General features: G+C 31.7%; 2 protein-coding genes across 2 annotated transcripts in view; both read right to left on the bottom strand.

Annotated features, from left to right (window-relative positions):
* The window catches only part of LOC133193447 (receptor-type tyrosine-protein phosphatase kappa-like), a 343,287-nt gene that overhangs the window by 250,510 nt on the left and 69,178 nt on the right, over window positions 1-23,599 (bottom strand). The window lies entirely within an intron of this gene.
* LOC133193119 (uncharacterized) overlaps window positions 1-23,599 on the bottom strand; it is a 61,157-nt gene that overhangs the window by 33,443 nt on the left and 4,115 nt on the right. Inside the window, exon 2 of the mRNA XM_061329091.1 lies at window positions 21,521-21,641. Coding sequence (XP_061185075.1) covers window positions 21,521-21,641 — 121 coding nt within the window. The remainder of the gene's footprint in view (window positions 1-21,520; window positions 21,642-23,599) is intronic.

Here is a 23,599-nt window from a genome sequence, read left to right on the forward strand (position 1 = left end):
TAAGTTAAGAGTAAAACTCGCTATATACACCAGTACAATATTCACAGATAAAATACTCAATGTTCAGTTGTAATTAATTAATAGTTGTCACTGAGTATGTGACCTGCCCGGTGAAATGCCTATCAACGTCTATGTACAAATAACGCATTCCAAAATCAAAACAGAGTCTTTTTTTCTGTTTTAGGTATTTTGCCCTTAGGTATTGACAAAATCTAACAAAAAAACACAGTTTTATAAGATATTTATTGATAAGATTGTGAAAAATCAGCATTTTTCTAATAGAATTACGATCTAGTGTCACAAACAAATTGAAATGTAAATATATAGAGGAAATATTGACAATTTAGCAAGATTTTACGGGGTAAATTTGCCCCAAAAGAAAATCACTGATTCACAGCTTAAAGATAGCAAAAATCTACAGGGTAAATTTCCTCTCAAAAATGACATTGATACAGTTTACCTACAGTATTTCAAAGCAAAAGCAACCATCTTGATGATAGCAAGACTTTACGGGGTAAATTTCCCCCCAAAGAAAATCACTAATATAGTATTTATGATTCGCAAACATCGTGACGATGGCAACAATCTACAGGGTAATTTTTCTCTCAAAAATGACATTAATACAGTTTATACACAGTATTTCAAAGCAAAAGCAACCATCTTTTAGATAGCAATATTTTACGGGGTAAATTTCCCCCCAAAGAATATCACTGATACAGTATTCACTACTCTCATAAAAAGCGGACATTACACTTTGAAAATCGCAGAACTCTACAGGGTAAATTTCCTCTCAAAAATGACATTCAGTTTATATACAGTGTTTGAAAGCAAAAGCAACCATCTTGATAATAGCAAGACTTTACGGGGTAAATTTCCCCCAAAGAAAATCTCTAAACTATTTATTATTTGCTAACATCGTTAAGATGGCAACAATCTACATAGTACAGTACCAACCAGACCCAACCTGACACAAAGCAGTCCCAGAGCAGTCCCGGGGACTGCTTTCTGGGACTGCTAAAGCAGTCCCAGAGCGGTCCCAGAGCAGTCCCAGAGCGGTCCCAGAGCAGTCCCACAGCAGTCCCAGAGCAGTCCCACAGCGGTCCCAGCAGTCCCAGAAAGCAGTCCCAGCAGTCCCAGAAAGCAGAAAGCAGTCCCAGCAGTCCAGTGGGCGGGGTTAATTAATTTAATGGGCGGAGCTTACTCAGAATGAGATTACCAATAAACAATGTAACTATATAAAAGGCTTTTTTCTCTCAAAAAATACATTGATACATTTTATACACAGTATTTCAAAGCAAAAACACCAATTCCCCCCAAAGAATATCACTGATACAGTATTCACTCTCTTATAAAAAGCGAACATTACACTTTGAAAATCGCAGAACTCTACAGGGTAAATTTCCTCTCAAAAATGACAATGATTTAGTTTATATACAGTGTTTGAAAGCAAAAGCAACCATCTTGATAATAGCAAGACTTTACGGGGTAAATTTCCCCCCAAAGAAAATCACTAATACAGTATTTATGATTCGCAAACATCCTGAAGATGGCAAAAATCTTAAGGGTAATTTTTCTCTCAAAAATGACACTGATGCAGTTTATACACCGTATTTCAAAACAAAAACATCCATCTTTTAGATAGCAAAACTTTACGGTGTAATTTTCCCCTCAAAGAATATCACTGATACAGAATTTATGCTTCACAATATCTTGGCGGTAACAAAAATCTACATGGTAAATTTCCTCTCAAAAATATTATTGGTACAATTTAACTTATACGTAGGAAAAGCGAAGTTTACACTTTGAAAATCGCAGAAAACTCTTCAGGGTAAATTTCCTCTCAAAGACGATATTGATAGTTTATATTATACGGAGAAAAAGCAAACATTACACTTTAGAAAAAGCAAGTATCTACGGAGTAAATTTCTTCCCAAAAAGCATCAAAGATACATTATATATTATATTGAAAGCATGAACAAACATTACAACTTGATGATAACAGGACGTTAAGGGGTACCCCCCCCCCCCCCCCCCCCAGAATATTACTTATACAGTTTATATTATTTACAGAAAAAACAAACATTACGTACATATTGAAAACAACAGAACCTTCCAAGGTAAATTTCCTCTCTTAAAATAATTTGATACAGAACTTACTTTTTACAGAAAAAGCATACATTACATCTGTACATCTTGATGACAAAAAGACTCTCTGGGGTAAATTTCATCTCAAAGAATATCAATAATAAAATATATTATTCAAAGCACGAACAATATTACAACTTGATGATGGCAAGTTTCGATCTATAGGGTAAATTCCCCCTTCCCCCAAAAATATCTCAATGATAAAGTATACATTTTTCACAGGAAATGCAAACGAGGTCTTTGGGTAGACAAAAAGTACTATTTAAAAAAGGAAATACAAACTTAAAATCTTGATGCTAGCAACACTCTACGGGATTAATTTACCCTCAAAGAATATCAATGTCGCAGTGTATTTTATAAAAAGCAAAATCAACAAACATTACATCTTGATGATAGGAAGACTCTACAAGTACCCCATCCCCATCTTAACTAAAATTTTCGGAGTTAATTTCCTCAGTATCTGACAAACTGTTCCGTTATATGGAGATTATGTAGTTACAGTTTAATTTTTTTTAATCAAACTAGTTTACCATATCTTCATCTCGTTTACATATTTTCAAAACTAAGATATAGAGTATTATTTTCTCTCAAAATCTTAGATTTTTTTTTTTAATTCGGTACTTTTTATTAAAACCAATGCAGAAATCAATGTTACAAAGTAAATGTCTACAAATTTTGCTACATTTTTTTTTAAATTGCATATTATTCACAGTTAGAGTTAATTTTAACGGTTACTTTTCAATTATTTTGCAGATTTGATGACCCCCTACATTTTTATCAAACCGATACACACTCTATTACCAACGTTTCTCCACTCCATAATTTTCTTCTTAAAATTTTACGTCTCTGATATTTTATCTTTCAAGCAAAAAATAACTTAAAAACGTACATGTACTACACGGACGCTTTGCATTTTACTATTTTGCTAGTATCACTAAAAACTTTCAAAATGATGATTTGCTAATCCTTATAATTTTGTTAAAACCTCCAAAATCGTTCCAACGGTAATTTCTTGTAATATAATAAAATATCAAGAAAAAGAAATACAATTTTACTTCTCCATGATTTAAAAATGAAAGATAGGAAAAAAAAAATCAATGACATAAAATTTTAGGATAATGAATGTATAATTTTTATATTACAAACGATGTTTCTAACTAAATACCATGCAAGCTGGAAAAACTTAATATTAAGGTTAACATAATATCTTATAAATATAAAAAAAAAAGAGTGAAGCTTCTCGCATCTTTCCTTCCCTGTTAAAGGAATAAGATTTTCTTTTGTCTCCCGTTATTCTTTCTTTATTTAAACAACGTCCTATCTCTGACCGAAGTTCCATTTCTATGCTTTTCTACTGGCTGATGCAATAGACAGATTGTAGATTGATTTTTCAAAGGAAATCTGGCAACCATATTCTGCACCAATCCAAAATCCACCTAAGGATGAAATTTTAAGACTCGTAAATCACCTCATCATATAGTTTTTTTCAATTTACTTCAATTTTCCAAACCCTTAGGGAATTTTATATGATTTCATGACAGGCATGACAGATTTAATATTGCGCACAAGAGTAGAGTAGCAGGTGCCTGCTCCGAAGTTTTGTAAAACAATCTATCTGTTTATTTGGTATGGAAATTTCATTCAGTATTCTAAAGACCCCCCCCCCCCCCCGACAACACATATATACACATACATTGAAAAAATGCTTCTTTTGAGATTTATGCTTATTTGTGATATGAGCTAATATTAAAAGATTATCAAAACAGTTAAATTCACTCACTGTAGTATTTTATTTGTAATAAGAAAAGTTCAGACAGGACATATAATTACATGTATTACTGATGCCCTCTAGGTCCATCATGAAGTTTTTTAAGGGAAAGTGAAAGAGGTAACTGATAGCATATGCAGGTAGTTTTACTACAACCTAAATGTTGGTTAAGGTGTTTAACATTTCAGCTTCAGTTATTTATTTCACTAATAAAGAAAGCAACCAAGTTCCGAAATCTTCATGCTAGGCAATGGAATTGTAGATCAGGAACAAAATCAAATGCAGATACTGCTTACATATATATATATATATATATATATATATATATATATATATATATATATATATATATATATATATATATATATATATATATATATATATAATTGTATATTTACCTTTATTGTTCAAGATTTGGTCTTGAATTTGTAATTGTTCCATTCAGCACAAAACAGTCACTTTTATATCAAATCGTCATAAAAGTACACTTTTGAAACACTCCTAAAATACCTGTGTTCAAGAAACTGAGAGGTCATCTAGCCTGGTTTCCTTTCCCTAAATTGCTTAGTGTTCTCTGTGACCTTGGCGTGGATGAGGCAAGGAACAAGGAAAACGGACGCCGCGCATATCAATACGGCCAATAATATTTAAATTCCCAACGCACAATCCACCAAGTATGAATGTAGGGTATATTGTAGGGAAACGAACAAAATCAACTGTTTTCACACAAAAAATAAAATAAACACATTGCTTTCAAGAAAATTATTGAACATATTGAATTGAGGTGATCTGTCCCTCATCATTTTACTGTTTACTTTCCCGCTGCGTGAAGTCCTGTTTATTCAACCCGTTGTATTGGATAGCATTGCGGCGTGTCATAAATCTGACCTTAGTTAGGCTGTTATTTCTAAATTTTCCCAGCAGCTAAATCTGTTATCTATCAAACCTAAGAGCATTGGAAGAAATTCTGTGGATTTTCTCAGGTGTAGCTTTAGACTGAATTTGATCAAAGTGCAATTAACGCTAATCTTTATATTACCCATGCGAGTGTTGCGAGACAAATGATGTCAGCAGTGTTGAGGGAAGGATCAAAAACTTTTACAGATTGTAAAATTAAAGCTTCTAAACTTAATTTTCAGAGAACAATTTGAGGCCCTATTTTTTTTTTTTTGGGGGGGGGGAGGGGGGGGGGCATGATTTCAATATCCTACGGGCTCAATATTAATAATGAATTTAAAATGAAGCAATTATAGGAAATAAACGAGTTAACAATGAACAAAGTAAAACAAAAAGGAAATTAAAATAAATGTTCGAATCTGTAACCCTTAATTTGATGGTAGAAGGTATAAATATGTCATAGGTTACTAATTTTACCCCATTTCATTGACCACGGAAGTAGTGCCAATTAAAAACACATTTTTTCCCCCTTAAATATGTCTAATGATGTATACGGGTGGATTGGGCTGAATCTAGGGTATAGAACGGAGGGAGAGTGTGTGGTGAAAAGAATTAAAATTTAAAATATTGAGAAATGTTGCCTTTGAATGCTTAGTAGAAAGGGTGTAAATAGGTCATGTTTTCCTTCTTCTCAAGGGGTAAGTGAAATATGCATCATATGGGATACATGTAACTCGCTGTGTCCTAGAGGGATTTGCACATCATGAATTCTCCTTAGATTCAGAAATATTTAAAGGCTATAGAAAATTTTAATTAATTTTAAATAAAATTGAAATAAATTCCACATGCAAAAATGTAGAAGAGTGCGTGGTAGCAAAATAATTCATCATATCAAGGGAAATGAATGCTAAAATTATCAATGACATCTGAAGAATATATTTGTAAAAGTATTTTTTTCCCTTAGATCCACCTCTCCAAGATTCTGCCATCAATTGTCTCAAATCACTCTTAGGGGAATATCAGTGATTAGCGTTAATTGCACTTGTATTGAATTCAGCTCACAGCTAAATCGGACGGGATTTCTTGGGATGCACAAGCTGCCCTCTTTGAATTTGGTGATTTTTTAAGGTCATTGAATTTCATTCCATTATACTAAGTTACTTGTTTTACATGTACTCTACTGCAGTCGCATATACATAATTCATTCACGTGGCAGTAATAATTGCACTGTTGGAAATGTTGTTTTTTTTTTTCAGAATGTAACAAAAATCATGAACAGTTATTCCTTTCCTAGGAAAGTTCATCTATCTATACTGCTACTCCTTTAAGTTAAAAAAGAAAAAAATTAAATTAAAAAAATAGATATTAAAAAAGCAATATTGATAGAACTTTATTCCAAATTTAAAAAAAAAAATGATTTATGAGTATATCATTCTTAACATTAAAAAAAAATCCTTTGCATTTTTTGTGTATTTCTTTACATCTTGTAATACCATGCTAAGCAATAAAGTGTAAAAGAATTTTTTTCTTCTAAATTAATTGACTGAATTGCATGGCGACTTCTGCAGGATGGGCGATGCGATGTCATTGCCTTTGAGTCCTATAGCATACATGATGAGCACACATTGCTACTAATCGTTAACTAATGGGTTGAAAATCTGATAGCCATCTATACTTGGCTGCGCGGGTTGTTTGGTATAACATGGAATAGAGAAAATCATTGTAAACGATACGTTTTTGAACTAAAATAAAATGACCTTGACTATGACAATCGCAATCATCTCGGACCTTTCCGGCATAATCGATTGTCGAAAACGTCTGTTAAGTAACAATTCTGTTCTTTGAAAATTTTCATAAATAATTCTGCCTATATGTGCAGTGTTTAAATATTCAATTATCAAAATTAATCACAAAAAATGTTATCATAAGAAGTTAGATGAGGTTAATACTCGAAAACCACTCGGAAATTCCTTTTTTCTTCTTTCTACTTATCAAATGTACGATTGCCGATATGATTTTGTTTAAAATAATGGTACACGGCCTTTACCATGTATCCCTAAGGTTTTATTATTTTTTTTATACATGTACATTTGTCTTAATCTGTACATATACGCATGTACATGTATACAAAATATAATGTGTTACAATTTCGGAAAAAAAGACATGTAAAGATAAAAATATAAACAGAAATAGATAGATTTCGTCACTGTAATTATGGTACATGAAAAAAGTCTTATTTTTAAATTTTTTGTCTATCATTCTTTCATTATTTTTTGCACTTGACATCTGATACTCCGCAAAGAATACAGCTAGGAAAGGTAGACACCGGCATATAGAAAGTAATTAGAAGGTGGATATTTTTTTCTTTAATTTTTAAAATGATGCACAATATATTCGAGTTTTAAAGTTAAGAATACGTTCTATCAATATTGCTTTTCATTAGCTATTTCTTTAGTTTATTTTTCTCTTTTTCAACCTAAGGTTGTGTCAGTGTAGAAAGATTAACTTAAAAAAGAATAACTGTTCATAATTTTTTCACATCTTTGAAACCACATATTTTGTAAAGTAATAATAACTGCCACATGAATAGATGATGCAATTGCAGTAGAGTATATGCAAAATGTCACCAAGTTTTAAGGAGGGCAACCTGTCCTTTTTATAGATCAAGCTATGGATGCTGAGAAAATGGAGAAATTATCTTAACTTAGGTCAGTTTTATGACATGGCCGCAATGCTATCCAATAAGAGGGCTGATTAACATCTGGAATTCACGCAGCGGAAGAGTAAACAGTAAAGTAATGATAAATAGATCACTTCAATTTTTCTCTCGCAACCACCCATTGATAAATTTACTCATTTTCCTTGAAAGCAATGCGTATAGTTGATTTTGTCCATTTCCCTGTAATATACACTACATGATGAATAGTGAGTTGGGAATTTAAATATTATTGGCTGTACTGATATGCCCAGCGTTCATTTACCCTGTTCCCTGGCTCATCCACGCCAAAGGTCACGCAAATTAGGGAAAGGAAACCAGGCTTGATGACCTCTCAGTTTTGTGGACGCAAGTACTTTAAGAGTGTTTCAAAAGTGTACTTTTATCGACGATTCGATACAAAAGAGATTGCTTTGTGCTGGAACTGAAATACAATTTCAAGTCCAAATCTTGAACAATCAAGGTAAATATACAATTTTATATATGTCACGATATATGTATGTTTTAGGAAGTATCTGCATTTGAATTCGTTCCTGATCTACAATTCCAATGCCCAAGCATAAGGATTTCGGAATTTGGTTGCTTTCTTTATTAGTGAAATAACTGAAGCTGAAATGTTAAACACCTTAACCAACATTTAGGTTGTAGTAAAACTATCTGCATATGCTATCAGTTACCTCTTTCACTTCCCCTTAAAAAACGTCATGATGGACCTAGAGGGCATCAGTAATACATGTAATTATATGTCCTGTCTGAACTTTTCTTATTACAAATACAATACTATAGTAAGTGCATTTAACTTTTTTGATTATCTTACGATTTGGACCCATATCACGAATGAGCATCATTCTCAAAAGAAACATTTATAAATGTATATGTGTATATGAGTGTGTGTTCGGGGATCTTTAGATGAATGCAATTTCCATACAATATAAACAGAAAGACTGTTTTACAAAAATTCGGAGCAGGCACCTGCTGCTCTACATCTACTCTAGTGCGCAATATTAAACCAGTCATATCTGTCAAGAAATCATAAATAAATGCCTAAGGCTTTGGGAAATTGAAGTTTACATTATTTTTATGAGACTTAAAATTTTCATCCATAGGGCGACTATGGTTTGGTTCAGAATATGGTTGCCAGATTTCCTTCGGAAAATGTACTCTACAATCTCTCTATTGTATCAGCCAAGAGAAAAGCATAGTAGTGGAACTTCGGTCAAAGATAGTAAAGGAGGACGCTGTTAAAACAAAGAAATCGTATTCTTTTAACAGAGAAAGAAAGATTCCAGAGGGATTTTTTTTATGTTTTTGTATGCTTTTCTATGCTTAGAAGGCGTAATATTATGTTAACTTTAATATTTAGCTTTTCCAGCTTGCATGATATTTAGATAAAAGTATCGTTTGTAATATAAAAATAATATATTATTCATATTCTTTTTGTCATCAAGATGTAATGTATGCTTTTTTCTGTAAACAATATATACAGGATTAATTTATTTTATGAGAGGAAATTTACCTTGAAAAGTTTTGCTTTTTTCAAAAAGTAATATTTGTTTCATTTTGTGAATTATATAAACTGTATCAGTGATATTCTTTGTTGGGGGGGGGGGGGGTTACCCCGTAAAGTCTTGCTATCATCGAGTTGCAATGTTTGTTCATGCTTTGAATATATGCTGTATTATTGATACTCTTTGGGGAGGATTTACCCTGTACATACTTGCTATTTTCAAACTGTAATGTTTGCTTTTTCTAAGTATGATGTAAACTGTATCAGTAATATTTTTGAGAGGAAATTTACCCCGTAGATTTTTACTACCTCCGAGATATTGCGAAGCAAAAATTTTGTATCAGTCATATCCTTTTGGGGGAAATTTACCCCGTAAAGTCTTGCTATCTAAAAGATGGGTGTTTTTGTTTTGAAACACTGTATATAAACTGTATCAATGCTATTTTTGAGAGGAAATTTACCCTGTAGAGTTCTGCGATTTTCAAAGTGTAATATTCTCTTTTATAAGAGTATTGAATACTGTATTAGTGATACACTCTTTGGGGGGAAATTTACCCCGTAAAGTCTTACTTTCTAAAAGATTGGTGTTTTTGCTTTGAATTAATATATGGAAACTGTATCGATGTAATTTTTTAGAAGCAGTTTACCCTGTAGATTTTTGCTATCTTTAAGATGTTGTGAATCAAAAATTTTCTTTGGTGGGAAATTGACCCCATAAAGTCTCGCTATCTAAATGATGGGTGTTTTTGCTTTTAATTACTGTATATAAACTGTATCAATATCATCTTTGAGAGGAAATTTACCCTGTAGAGTTCTGCAATTTTCGAAGTGTTATGTTCGCGTTTTCTACGTATAAGATAAACTGTATCAATAATATTTTTTGAGAGGAAATTTACCCTGTAAATTTTCATTACTGCCAAGATATTGTGAAACATAAATTCTGTATCAGTGATATTCTTTTGGGGGAAATTTACCCCGAAAAGTCTTGCTATCTAAAAGATGGATATTTTTGTTTTGAAATACCGTGTATAAACTGCATCAATGTCATTTTTGAGAGAAAAATTGCCCTGTAGATTGTTGCCATCTTCACGATGTTTGCGAATCAGAAATACTGTATAAGTGATTTTCTTTGAGGGGAAATTTACCCCGTAAAGTCTTGCTATCATGAAGATGGTTGCCTTTGCTTTCAAACACTGTATATAAACTGAATCAATGTCATTTCTGAGAGGAAATTTACCCTGTAGAGTTCTGCGATTTTCAAAGTGTAATGTTCTCTTTCATAAGAGAGTGAATACTGTATCAGTGATATTCTTTTGGGGGAAATTTACCCCGTAAAATCTTGCTATCTACAAGATTGGTGTTTTTGCTTTGAAATACTGTGTATAAAATGTATCAATATAATTTTTGAGAGAAAAAGTACTCTGTAGATTGTTGCCATCTTAACGATGTTAGCGAATCATAAATACTGTATTATTGATTTTCTTTGGGGGGAAATTTACCCCGTAAAGTCTTGCTTTTGCTTTCAAACACTGTATATAAAGTGAATCAATGTCATTTTTGATAGGAAATTTACCCTGTAGAGTTCTGGGATTTTCAAAGTGTAATGTTCCCTTTTTTATAAGAGTGGTGAATACTGCATCAGTGATACCTTCTTTGGGGGGAAATTTACCCCGTAAAGTCTTGCTATCTAAAAAATGGTTGCTTTTGCTTTGAATTACTGTAGGTTAACTGTATCAATGTCATTTCTGAGAGGAAATTTACCCTGTAGGTTTTTGCTATCTTTAAGCTGTGAATCAGTGATTTTCTTTGGGGGGAAATTTACCCCGTAAAGTCTTGCTAAATTGTCAATATTTCCTCCAAATATTCACATTTCAGTTTATTTGTGACACTAGATCGTGTTTCCATTAAAAAAATTCTGATTTTTCACAATCTTATCAATAAAATCTTATAAACTGTGTTTTCTGTTGGATTTTGTCAATACCTTGGGGCAAAATGCCTAAAACAGAAAAAAAGATTTTCTGTTTTGATTTTGGAATGCGTTAAATCTTTTTCACTAGACTCTTAATTACGCACTGAAAAAAATAATTATATTTGTAATTCATAATCTTTTACAACATTCAATGTTTTTACAATTATAGTTTGATATTAAAAAGTCGTTTGATTACTGACAAATAAACTCAGTTATTGATGTGGAAAGAAATGATTAAATTGCGTATGATTTCTTTAAACGGATTGATTTTCTTTTCCTTTATTTTTTTAAATTTAATTATTGATTGATTTATTCATTTTTTTTTTATTTAGTAAATAAATTATTTCATTTGATTAAATAAGGATCTGTTTATAATTTGCAAACTTTAAGGTGATATGTACACTGCATCACACAAGAACATTACGCAGGAAAGGGGGAGGGGGGGGGGGGTAGATTACCGAGATCTTACTTCTGTACATGGCTAAATATATCGGGCACTTGTTTCAGTGAGTATACCATTGGGAAAAAATATTATAGAAACAAATGCTCGTTCTTAGAAAAAAAAGGATATCCATATCTACAGCGGGACCAGATACATGTAATTCATTAAATGCACTTTATTCAGAATGGTAAATATATCGTCTCATTACAGAATTAAACTTTGATTTATCATTTAAATTTAATATGGTAGAGAGCTATTGTAATTCTTTAGTTCTCTTTGAGGCATTTTGTTCATCAAATAAAATCAATATACCCACCACCATGTAAAATCCTTGATCTCAAACCCCGTCTACACAAAAAATGTAATCAATAGTCGCGGCTCTTAACAATACATTCAATATACATGTATACATGACCAATGAAAGCTAAAAAAATATGCTCAAGAACTGCGTGATTAATAAAACAACTACTATATAATTATTCAGGATTTATTTCTTTATAATTTTTTATTCACGAATAGACTGGCATATTAATTCACTGTTTACAGATAATCGGATAAATTTAAGAAATAAAATTCACGGGTATTTATTTGTACCCATTAAATACTAATAAAACAATTTAATTTCATGAATTAAAAATCAGTCGTTATTGCAGATTGTCATCTTAGCCATGATTGACAAGAGCTAATACATGTAGCAGAACACGTTTTCAGTTCCCGGCACGCGTAGCCCGTGATCGCTGTTGTAAATGACCTTGATCACAGTCGTAAGAAGAGTGTTGGAAGTGTAAAGAAGATTCCAAAATATTTTAAAGGGTAAGGGGTGCATCGGGTGCACCCCGAAAAAGACAATAATTTTCTTTAAAAAGAAAATTATCTATAAAACGGTGTTTAAAACGAGAATCATTTGAACCCCCCCCCCCCCCCCGGAAATATTTAAACTTGTATTTGCCGAAGCATGTGAATTATAATTCATTTATATGACAACTATATTAATCAACCAGATTTATGCATAAAAAGACTATAAATGACTCATCGTTTCAAAATTATTCGTAAGAAAATTATGTTCTTTATAAAGAAAAAAAATAATTGTGCTCCCCGGCCTAGAATTTCCATACTTCACATTTATAGCAACACACTAAACTTTGTATTTTATTTTTCACGCCTGTCTTATCTACCTATTATTTTGTATTAATCACCCATATGTTCTTGTAATCTCTATATACAATAATTGTAAAATGATGAAGAGATTCAAATCAATGAATGAAAAGAATTCCTGATGAATTTTCTTTAAAAAAATGTTCAGTATTGCTCCCTATAAAAATGTATTGAATCAAATATCTTAAAATTGACTTGCATATAATTAATTACCTTGAGAACATTTTCTTTCCACCTTTTTTTAAATGAAAAAGAAAGAAAATCAAACAAATATGTAATACATTACCGATTATTTTTATTTTGTTGTTTCCGTATTTTTTTCTTCTCTCTTTTAAAATACCACCGATATCATAGATCCGAATAATATTAATTACAAACAACACAGCATGACATGTTGATCTTTAAAATAAAGTGACTTCCGAATGAATCCTGCACGTTTTTCACACGATTCTTGCACGAAAGTCGCACGTTTCTCACACGGTTCTTACACGAAAGTCGCACGTTTCTCACACGCTTCTCGCACGCTCGCTACACGGTTTGCACGAAACGCTTTGGAGCTTACACGAAACGATACACGGTTTGCACAAAACGAAAAGCGCACGAAAGTCACACGCTTTTTTGGGGTACGTTTCAGGGTCTGTACTTGTTAGGCCATTATTAACACACTTATTTGTAGACGGAGTTTTCCGTTATTTCCCGATCAGGACAAGGAGCAAATGGCGGGTGTGATCGGTCGACAGGGGTTGCTCACTCCTTATAGCACCTGATCCCACCCTGGTGTTTTAGAGGTCCATGTTTGCTCTACTCGAAAATTTGTTTTGTTTGATGGACTTTTGAGCTTGAATTCTGTTCGTTATCTCCATACATTTCATACACAATAATTTTGTTTGTGTTTTTTCTTTAAACGAAGATGTCCTTAAACATCATAAGTTTAATTTGGTATAAATTGTAAAGCTTTGGTTTTTTTGATTTCAGTCGTTTTTACATCGTAAATTTATTAATTTCCACATAATAGAATTTTCAATAATTACAAACTCCTACAAGAGTACCCAAATGCTTGTTGTCACCGGAGGAAGAGTTCACATTTAAATTGTTCCGACTACGTAGAGGATTTAACACCAGGACCCTGATTGATGTTTGTTTTTTTTTTTTTTTTTTTTTTTTTCTGATAGTTCTGATTATGGCATACCTACCATTTGGCTTTGTCTGTTGAATATCAATGCATATATACCCCCATATTTCTTCTCGTTTTGTGCTCTGAACAATACACGTAATACTGTTTTAGAGAACCTGGATTTAATTTACCTGGAAGACACTATCCGATGATGTAACAATTGACAGAAGTTGAAAGAACACTGCTCATACAGAAAAAAAATGAAATTCAGAACATATATTACAGTCGCTGAAACGTTCTACTTTCCCATTTTTCCGTTCGCTCACCGTTCGTTCACCGTGCGTTCACCGTTTGCTCTCCGTTCACAGTTTTGCGTTCAGCGTTCACCGTGCGCTCGCGTTCACTGTTCACAGAGTATTCAGCGCTCGCTCTTCGTTCGTTCACTTTGCGTTCACCTTGCGTTCAGCGTTCACTTATCGTTCAGTCTTCACTGTCATTCGGAACTCCGAAGTGAAAGGACTTATCTTTTTGTACAGTGAAAGTAAGGATTTACAGCTTTTGCAATCTAATTATTAAAATATCGTATTTAAAGAATCATTATTTTATGGCAAAAAATTATCTACAATATATTTCTGTTATTGTAACTTAGCTTTTGGGTTACATTATTTATTAATTTTCTCTGAAAAATAAATGTTGTTATACGTATGTACCTATGTAGAACGATGCTGAAAAACTAAATTTAAATACTGGCAATATACAGATACTTCAAGCACTGCAAAAGTTTGTTGTTATGTCAAAGATGACAAATCGTTATTGGAGAGAATATAATCCAAGTCAATTAATTCACCAATTGCAGCAAAATTACGAAAATATTCATTTCTACCACTTTTTTTCAATTACTATAGAAATAAATATTAGAACTAGTTCTGAGAATTATAAATAGTTCTGCGGATATCCAGTTAATTAAATATCTTTGGAGCGAATAAATTTATAGTGTGGTCTGAAGAAAATATATATATTGCACAACAGAAAATTTTTTTCTACTTTACATATATATAAAGTCTATAGTAAGAGAGAAAAAAATCCTTCCTTTATGATCACCTTAACTTTATATGTTTGAAATTCGATATGTTTAAGAGTCACCCCCTCCCCCCATTAATCCGTTACTTAGTCAGCATTTCCAGTATATTTAAATTAACATTTAAAAAGAAGTTGATGCGTTTTATAGCACAAAAAATTCAGTCTGAAAACTTACATGTATCTGAAAAAGTCGTTAAACAATTGTATTTCACAATATACACGTACCGGCGATGGTATTTTAAAATTGCATGGAGTATGTTTCACATTCACGCGACTGAATCATTTCCAAGTGTTTATTCCCATGGGTCAATGTATTTTATTTATTCATTTATTTAGAAAACTAGAAATGATAAAAAAAAATTGTTAAAACTACTTGGAAATACTAGCACTACGTCTTCGTTGTGTCGAGACTTTCAAACCTGCACACCTACACAGTGTCGAATGATTTTGATTGACAGGACAAACACGTGGACTTGACGCAGGAAAATAGATCTAAAAACCGATTATGACTGTTAAACAAATGGATTTGTTGATTTAAAAAAATCGTTATTTTCACTGCCTGATATATTTAGAAAAAAGATTAAGAATTTTGGTTTGATACAGGAGCAAATATTTGGAGAAGGGGCGGCTAAAATGGAATCTCTCTCTCTCTCTCTCTCATTTGTCTGTTTGATAAAACCATGAGAGCATATTACCTTTTTATACATGTATCAAGTTCTGAAAATTTAATCTAAAACAAATAATATGAATGCCTCTTTGTATCATCTTGTCCGAGTATAATCACTGGGAAATATCTACAGATACATGTAGAAGTCTGCTCAATAAATCCTCATAAAAAAATAGAAATGGCACATCAATACATTATTGCATTGAAATTTTAAAATGCGAGTGTATCATGCAATACGTCCACGGACCTTTGTAAAATATTTTAATTTTTTTCTCGTTAATTTACACGGACTCGCCTTGGCACGGAAATACATGTATGGTTGTTACAACCATTGTAATTCATTTATAAGTTAGTGGTTTTCCCTTCTAAAATCCACATTATTTGTTTTGATTTTATATCGGAGATAAGAAAAAAAATACTGAAAATGTAAGATTGATTGATTGTATGTTGTTTTACGTCTCTTTTGATACTTTTTCACTCCTATAGAGACATCATCATGTACCTGTGAACGGCTTCAAATTTCATTCTTTACTCGAAACTCAGAGCCAATGCACAGTGGGAAATCTTTATCGTGCCTACGACTGCCCTGACAAGGGGCCTTGGATTTTTAAGGCCTCATCCGTTAAACCCACAACGTTTACTCTAAAGTGCCAAGCGTTCGGCAAATGAACAGTTGCTACCTATGTTAGACTTAGGTCAGTCACGGCCGCGGTTTGAACCAACGACCTCCCTGTCATGGAGTGAGCACTAACACATGTAAGAAGATGTTTTATTGTATTAAGAGGCAGAAAACCATGCAGTATTGCATTAATAGGCGGCACTTCGAATTTGACGAATATTTGATATTTTTGTAAAAATGATATTAATGCAGTCCATATGGAATAATGTAATTGAAGATTTGTTTGAAAATAGCTTATTTACTAAAATATCGTTTTGTTTCCTGTTCTTAAATGTAGGTCGGAAACAAAGAACTGTAAATTCTTATGCATTTTCAAAAGATCGATAATTCACTCCGAACTAATTCAAGAAATATTTCAACTTACAGTTTACAAAATAAAATCAATGGGAAAATATTTTCAATAATAATTTTCTCGCAAAATAGTCGGTCATTTTTATGAAATTTTGTGATGCAAGAGTTATCTCCCGTAACATCGGGAAATCGGCAAAACATCTTACTATCAGAACCCCTGTGAAAGAATATTATTCAACAAAAAATAATTGGTTTATTTTCAAAAACGGAATTAATTTTCACCTCCAAACATAATATTTAGTTTAAAATGTGCTTTATTATTCAGGTTGAATCCACGTTTCCATTGATGTATCAGTGACGTCAAATACCTATCTAATATTGCGTCACAATAGTTGCAAATATTCCGCCGAAGTTGGTAAAGATCTTTATGTAAACATGCAAAGAAAAGGATTTTTAAAAATTTAAGTTAAATAATTTCTCTTTTCAGGCCAATTACTATTCAGAGTTATCAAATTATATTGTGATCTAGAATGTATTTTATTCAGGGGCGGCGCCTCAGCTAGATGTTTTAAAACACTTTCGTATTGATAAGTAATTCTATACATGTATATAACGTCTTCACAGTAATCACAATAGGATTAAATTGTTTTATCTTTGTAAATGAGTTAATAGCACATGCATGTACTGGTATTTTAAAATTGCTAAAACTAATTTTTCTAGTGTAATTTATTAAGAAATAAACAGCGTTATTCAGCGAACATGGCGTTATGAATAGCAATTGAACTGCCGCATATTCTATGATGCGCTAGCGCGCATCATGGAAAATATGCCAGCAGAGCTATTGCTTTTCATAATGTCATGTTCACTGAATAATCGCTTTTTATTACTTATATTTGCATTCTGGGATGTTGTCAAGAATATCAGAGGAAATTCTGGCTTTCAAAGGGATACGGCTACTTGTTTCCAGTGAAAAAAAAACCCACAAACCATAATAAAATCAGTAGAACCTGATTAATCCACCTTTTCACCAATAAATCACAAATAATATATATATGGTAGTATTTGCATCTCAATCACAGCTATCTGGATACAAACTGCGTCATCTTCAAATATTCTCATATTGTTTTTTAGGCAGCTGTAACGTCATCGTTCAAAGTATTGAAACCCTCTGAGAAAAATTAATATTTTAACAGTATGATGAGAAAAGAGAATGCTTTTATATTGATTTTAACTTAAGAATGTTTTACTATGTTTTTTAAGTTCTTAAATTTCATTTTAAGAGCTGATATTGTTCATAAAATAGTACAGACATTTCGTTTCCTCTGAAAGTTAAACACCCTAGCGTTAAGAGTAATCTTCTTTACAAAAATATGCAAAAATATGAACAGAAATATGAAAGAAATAGCAATTCTTTGAATTTGTAAAAGTTTTATTTTACAATTAAATACATTGACCAAAATTGATTTATTAGAGATATAAATAAGTTATTCTAATCATTTTGAATTTCTTATTTTCCGGAGGATATTATTAAAAACTAAGATATATTCTTTTTGCAAAACATTCCATATATATATTTCTGAACACGTTATATCAGTAGTTGCTTCTACTAATGAATATTGCACTCATAAAAGAAGATGTTGCGTCTATAATGCTATGAACCCAATTGCTGAATGCAGGTTCATAGTGGGAAGAAACAGAGAGAATGCAAATATTAAGGAATATTTCTGATAAAATTGGGATGTGAAAAGATTAAGATTTTTTTTTCTTATTATTCAGTAATGACGAATTAATATTAAAGATTTACGCAACGTTAAATTCAGCAAAGTCGAGATGTTCAGTTAATGAAGTGTTGTGCAGTTATATCAAACATGCAGTCAGCATTACGATTGCTCACGATCGACTCTCTGACCGAATAAGTTTTAACAGTTGTAAGAACGGAAACTTCGTCACATCCCGCTTCACTTAATTGTAATAATTGTTTACTATTAGTGTCGGTGCTTTGGTTTTTGTTTGGACTTAATTTAAAAAAAAAATGTTAAAACTGAAATAAAAAAAGTTATAGAAATCTATAAAATTTACTACTTAATGAGGAAAATGTTGATAATACTACTGCTGGATTCCCAGCTTCAAGCTGACACCAAAACGAAAGATGATTCAGTGAAACATTTATCTATTTTCGTTTTTAAAATTTGGCAAATGTTCCACATATCCTTATACTTTATATGGAGTTAAAATAAGTCAGTAGGTTGGTAAATTTCCAAAATATTTCATTATTATCAAACAAGATACAAAACGGATGCCGCCCAGCCACCCCCCCCCTCCAACCCCCCGCTTTTTTTCATGCGATCATTCCTGGGCTTCATAATCATGATTATATGTATGTAAGTTTACTTGCTGGATTATAGTACGTGCATGTATAATTTCGCATGCACTGAAGGGCTTTTTTTTTTTTTTTTTTTTTTTTTTTTTTTTTAGATTTTCTCTTTTTATTCCAGATAATTTTAAAGATTATTTTTCTTGGAAATGGGATATTTTATTAAGCTTAAAATTTGCTTTTAATTGTTGCATGAAATAAAAATCTTATTAATTAGGTGTATAAAGAAATAAAACAAATGTTTTACATGTAATTTAAAAGATCTTCACGGACGTTAAAAAAACATTCAGTAATTAAGATACACTGTATATATATTTGAATTTATGGATAAAATCATCTAAAAACATGTGACTTACAGAAATGATATAAAATACAGACATATTCTTTTGATAAAATACAACGAAGAGCCGATTTTAGAAAATATTTCTAATTTTTAAGATAGAAACCAATCCCGATTGAAATAAAACCGATCCCGATCGAAATTAATGCGAAATTATTAAGTTATCAAATTAAAGGTAATTGCCACCTAGAAAACATGTTAAAAATAAATAAAGTAATCTGTAAACCTTATTTAAGGTATGTCACTCGTCAGCTTTTTAGAAAAGTTCAGTCAGAACCTTTAACTTCAAAACTAATTATTACAATTCAATTTTTATAACGTATTTAAATTAAACAATTCAAATTATTCAACATTCAATTAAAAAACTACTCACAAATTCATGGAGAAGCAAGATTTATGAGGGACTACTTCTTGTGGTGGAAGGATATTTCGAAGAAAATTCTTCAAATCTCCACATATGTTAAATTTAATATCTTGGAACTTTAGCCCCACATATTTTTACTTAGAGAATATTTTCAGTTATGATTTGCTAGGAATATTAAATATGGGCCTCAATTTATATTTTTAGATTAAATTTTACACATTCACTCAACACACTTTGCCAAGAAATGAAGATATATTAAAGAAGTCAAGATAAAATTTACACCTTTTTCTGCCTGAAAATGGCACATTTTGACCAATATCTCAAAATTTACATCACTGACCTCAACTTTTTCTTTCATTATTTTGAACAACATGATACTTCCAACTGATCAGCACTTAAGTCATAAAATGTTTTATATAAGAAAATATTTTATTGGCCATTTAGATATTTCATACCCCAAATATGATACTTTTTTAGTGCAAAAAGGTCACACAATAATTTATGCGCATTAATTTGCATGATTTGTTCAATGGTAAATATCATTCAAACTATTTTACGTAAAATAAGATTATATTTATTGCCAAAATTACATCTGATAAAATATGATTAAGATTAAAATGATTAACCAAAGTGTTACAATTTAAGTGCAAAAAGGTCAACTTAATTGTACCCTAGCTCGGTACGATGTACACTCACCCCCCCCCCCCATTTTCTTTGCGATTTTGAGTCATTCTATATGAGTACTTATCTAAAATACACTTCTCAAAAAATCCTTGATATAACTAATTTCACGAGTGACATACCTTAAAGCAAACAACAAAATTTCCTCATGAAATTATAGTAGCTTTCTTCTTTATATTATTCCGGTCGGGATCGGTTTAATTTGGATAAATTTATATAAAAAGTAGATAATTTGAAGCCTCTTATTTCTCTCAATATACCTGATCCCACCAATTTTTTTAATTGATTCAACAATTTGTACTTTGTAATCATAATAACACGAGGAAAGAGAGTTTTGACATTGAAATGTATTGGATTTTAAAACGTAATGAAAATTGAATAGTGAATTCATAAAGTCTTGTTCATTGATATTATAAAAGATAAGGGTTTATACTATAAATAATATTTATTGTCATATCCAGTTTTTTAGTGTCTGTTTCAAATAAAACGAAACAAAAAGGTACTAAATTTTTAACGAACATTTTGACCATTTTGCACTTAAAATTAAGCTTTTATCAAAAATAGGACTAGACGAACATTAAAAAAAATTTTGATGTCGCCATGTGTAAACATTTGTTTTAATTAGTCTACATGCAAAAAATAATTAAAATCCATGACATGCGATGTGCCACCCATTGCCTGGTTTTCTGGTGGACTGCCTCTTGAATACTAAAGCGTAAGTTAGCCTGATCCTCGGGTGTTAAAAAACAGGAGTTGAATGATCTAAAATATCTCTGAATTCTTATTGTAATGTGTATTTACCCATTATATTCCTTCTGTAAGTAAATCATATTATGTAGGAAAAATTATCGAATCTTAAATATATTTTCAGGAAACAAGAATAAATGTACCTACGTGCTAGGCATTTTCTTATTAAAAATTGACCAATAAATATATTTCTGGATAAAAACAATTGTATGTATTCAGTGGTTTGGAGAAAATTGCATGTTTTTTGTACTTTAATTCTTCTATCTACTTCAAATGTTATATCATACAGAGCAAAAAAAAAAAAAAAAAAAAAAAAAAAAGTGTGCTATTATTGTAAGAAATCAATATCACTCTATTTTTCATATCATAATAAGAACAAGTGGTATTTGTTTTGCATCAATATCTTTTTTTCTTTTGCGATATTAAATTTAGGTAGCATAGTAAATACTTGTAGAGTACACCAGAATTTCTTGTACTCACCATTACAATATGGTGGCTTCCATCCACGGACACACGAACAGGTGCCATATCTCTGATTACAGATTTTGTTTTCACAGTTTTTACTACAGGTCCGAGTACAATACAATCCATAATATCCAGGATTGCATCCTTTGATACATCTACCGTCACGTCCATCACAAGAGCCATCGCGACAGTTCCTGCTACAAAGCTGACAGGCTTGACCATAATAGCCATTAAGGCATCCTTAGATGTATTTGTAAAAAAAGTAATATACCCGTTTAAAACTAAGTAAATGCTTCTTCGTCTCAACCTATGGTCGGAAGTATGCTTATGATACTTCTCACCCATGGTTACTTGATCACATATTAAGGAATCGTGCTCTGTAAAAATCGGGCCTTGTATGTGACGTCATGTTTTAAACCAATGAAAATAGTTGTTCATACAGCAACTTACATTCAAGCATAAAAAAATGAATGTTACGTAAACTGAGATCGGATATTAATAAGTAACATCAAAGGTTGCTTTCCGATTTTGCTTTACTAGCATTAGCCAATATTTTAATGACCTCCGAAATACTCACTTCCCATTCAACCAGGACCGAATTGGAGAGGATTTATTCTTGTACCTTTATGGGGTACAAATGTCTACTTTTACAAGGCCGTTTCTAAGATTTTAAAGAACTTAATCTAATTTGGATGCATAAATTGAATTTGTTGACTAAAAGATACCAGTTTTAAGCTTCACAATGAGACCATTTTAATCAAATAATAATTATAAAAGTTACCGTTCCTTAAATAGGAGGGAATATTTTTAACGTCAAAATGATTAAGTTCAATAGGAACTTTCCATTTACGGAACAGCAAATTCAGTATACATACATGCATGTGTTTTTCATAATTTTATCATATTGTGTAGATCAATCGTGTGATAAATAATTTAAAATATCTGCGCCATTCTATGAAACAAACCAAAATATCAACTGTATAGAATTATAAACACTAAGATTACACTTCATGACTAGTTTGTTTTAGTACACATTTATATAACTTATAAATTATGACGTTGTATAAAATATCAATTAAATGCCAAAATTGTCTTTCCATAATCCTTCTTTCCCTAAAAATTGATCCAAAAACCAGAGAGGAGAAGTTCTACTGTAGGGAAAAATCTTCTTTATTATAGTTCTACTCTCTTTGAGAAAACTCTACTATATAACCAGTTTAAAGGGGGGAAGCCACCAGGGTAAAAAAGTGCTATACAATATCGGTATTGTTTACTTCGAATTCATTCCTATGGTAAAAAGGAAGGACTGATTCACTGAGTAAGGAGTCAATCCTTACATCGCGGTTTCGAATCCCACTGTGGGACGTGGATCGCACGAAAAAGATCCCTCTCTGCTCAATGGCCCTGAGTGCCGAGCACAGGTCAAAATTTGCAGCTGTCTGTCGGCAAGTGGTGGCGTCTCCATATAAGTGAAAAATTCTCGAGAGGGACGTTAAACAACAAACAAACATAATAAGAAAAAACATTGAAAGAATGTCAGCTTCCCAGCATATACACTGTAGTATGATTAAACCATTAAAGATTCCAGGTCAAGTTGTTGATGGGGATATTTTAAATATTTCAATTTCTAACTACAATGTATATGTCCTTCAAAAAAGAAACGTTGACGTTCATTCAAAGAAATTTGGATCTGAAGATCAAAGAAATATGCTTAACAAATATTGTTAAGAATACTCAGGAAGTTCTGAGAAAGACTTTAAAAACAAGAAACCATGAACAGCTAGGCATACTGAAAAACATACGGATAAATAAATAAACACAGACGCCGATCATAATAAGTCAAGTGTCCTTTTTAATAAGGCTATATCCTTGATCCTTACATGTATCTACACTTCATTTAAAATTTTCATAGTAGTATGGCTTGTACTACTAGACTTGATGATTATTAATACTTCAAAGTTTCACTTAAATACCACTCTACCAGAGAGAACTCCTGGCGGACAATGTTAAAGGTTAAACCATACTCATACGTCACGTCAATTTCGATTTTATAATGACATTTTTAATTAGGTCAAATAATGAAGTAAACCAATTTACATGGAAAAAATGTCCTACACGGAAGGCAAGAATTTAGTAAGGCTTATGACCTTGAACTTGTCCGAATTATTCTAAATTATGGTCAAAACACACTCTTGAGT

This window comes from Saccostrea echinata, unplaced genomic scaffold (genome assembly GCF_033153115.1).
Source record: "Saccostrea echinata isolate AGI-Se365-2 ecotype Australia unplaced genomic scaffold, CSIRO_AGI_Sech_v1 ptg000027l, whole genome shotgun sequence".
Lineage (NCBI taxonomy): Eukaryota > Metazoa > Mollusca > Bivalvia > Ostreida > Ostreidae > Saccostrea > Saccostrea echinata.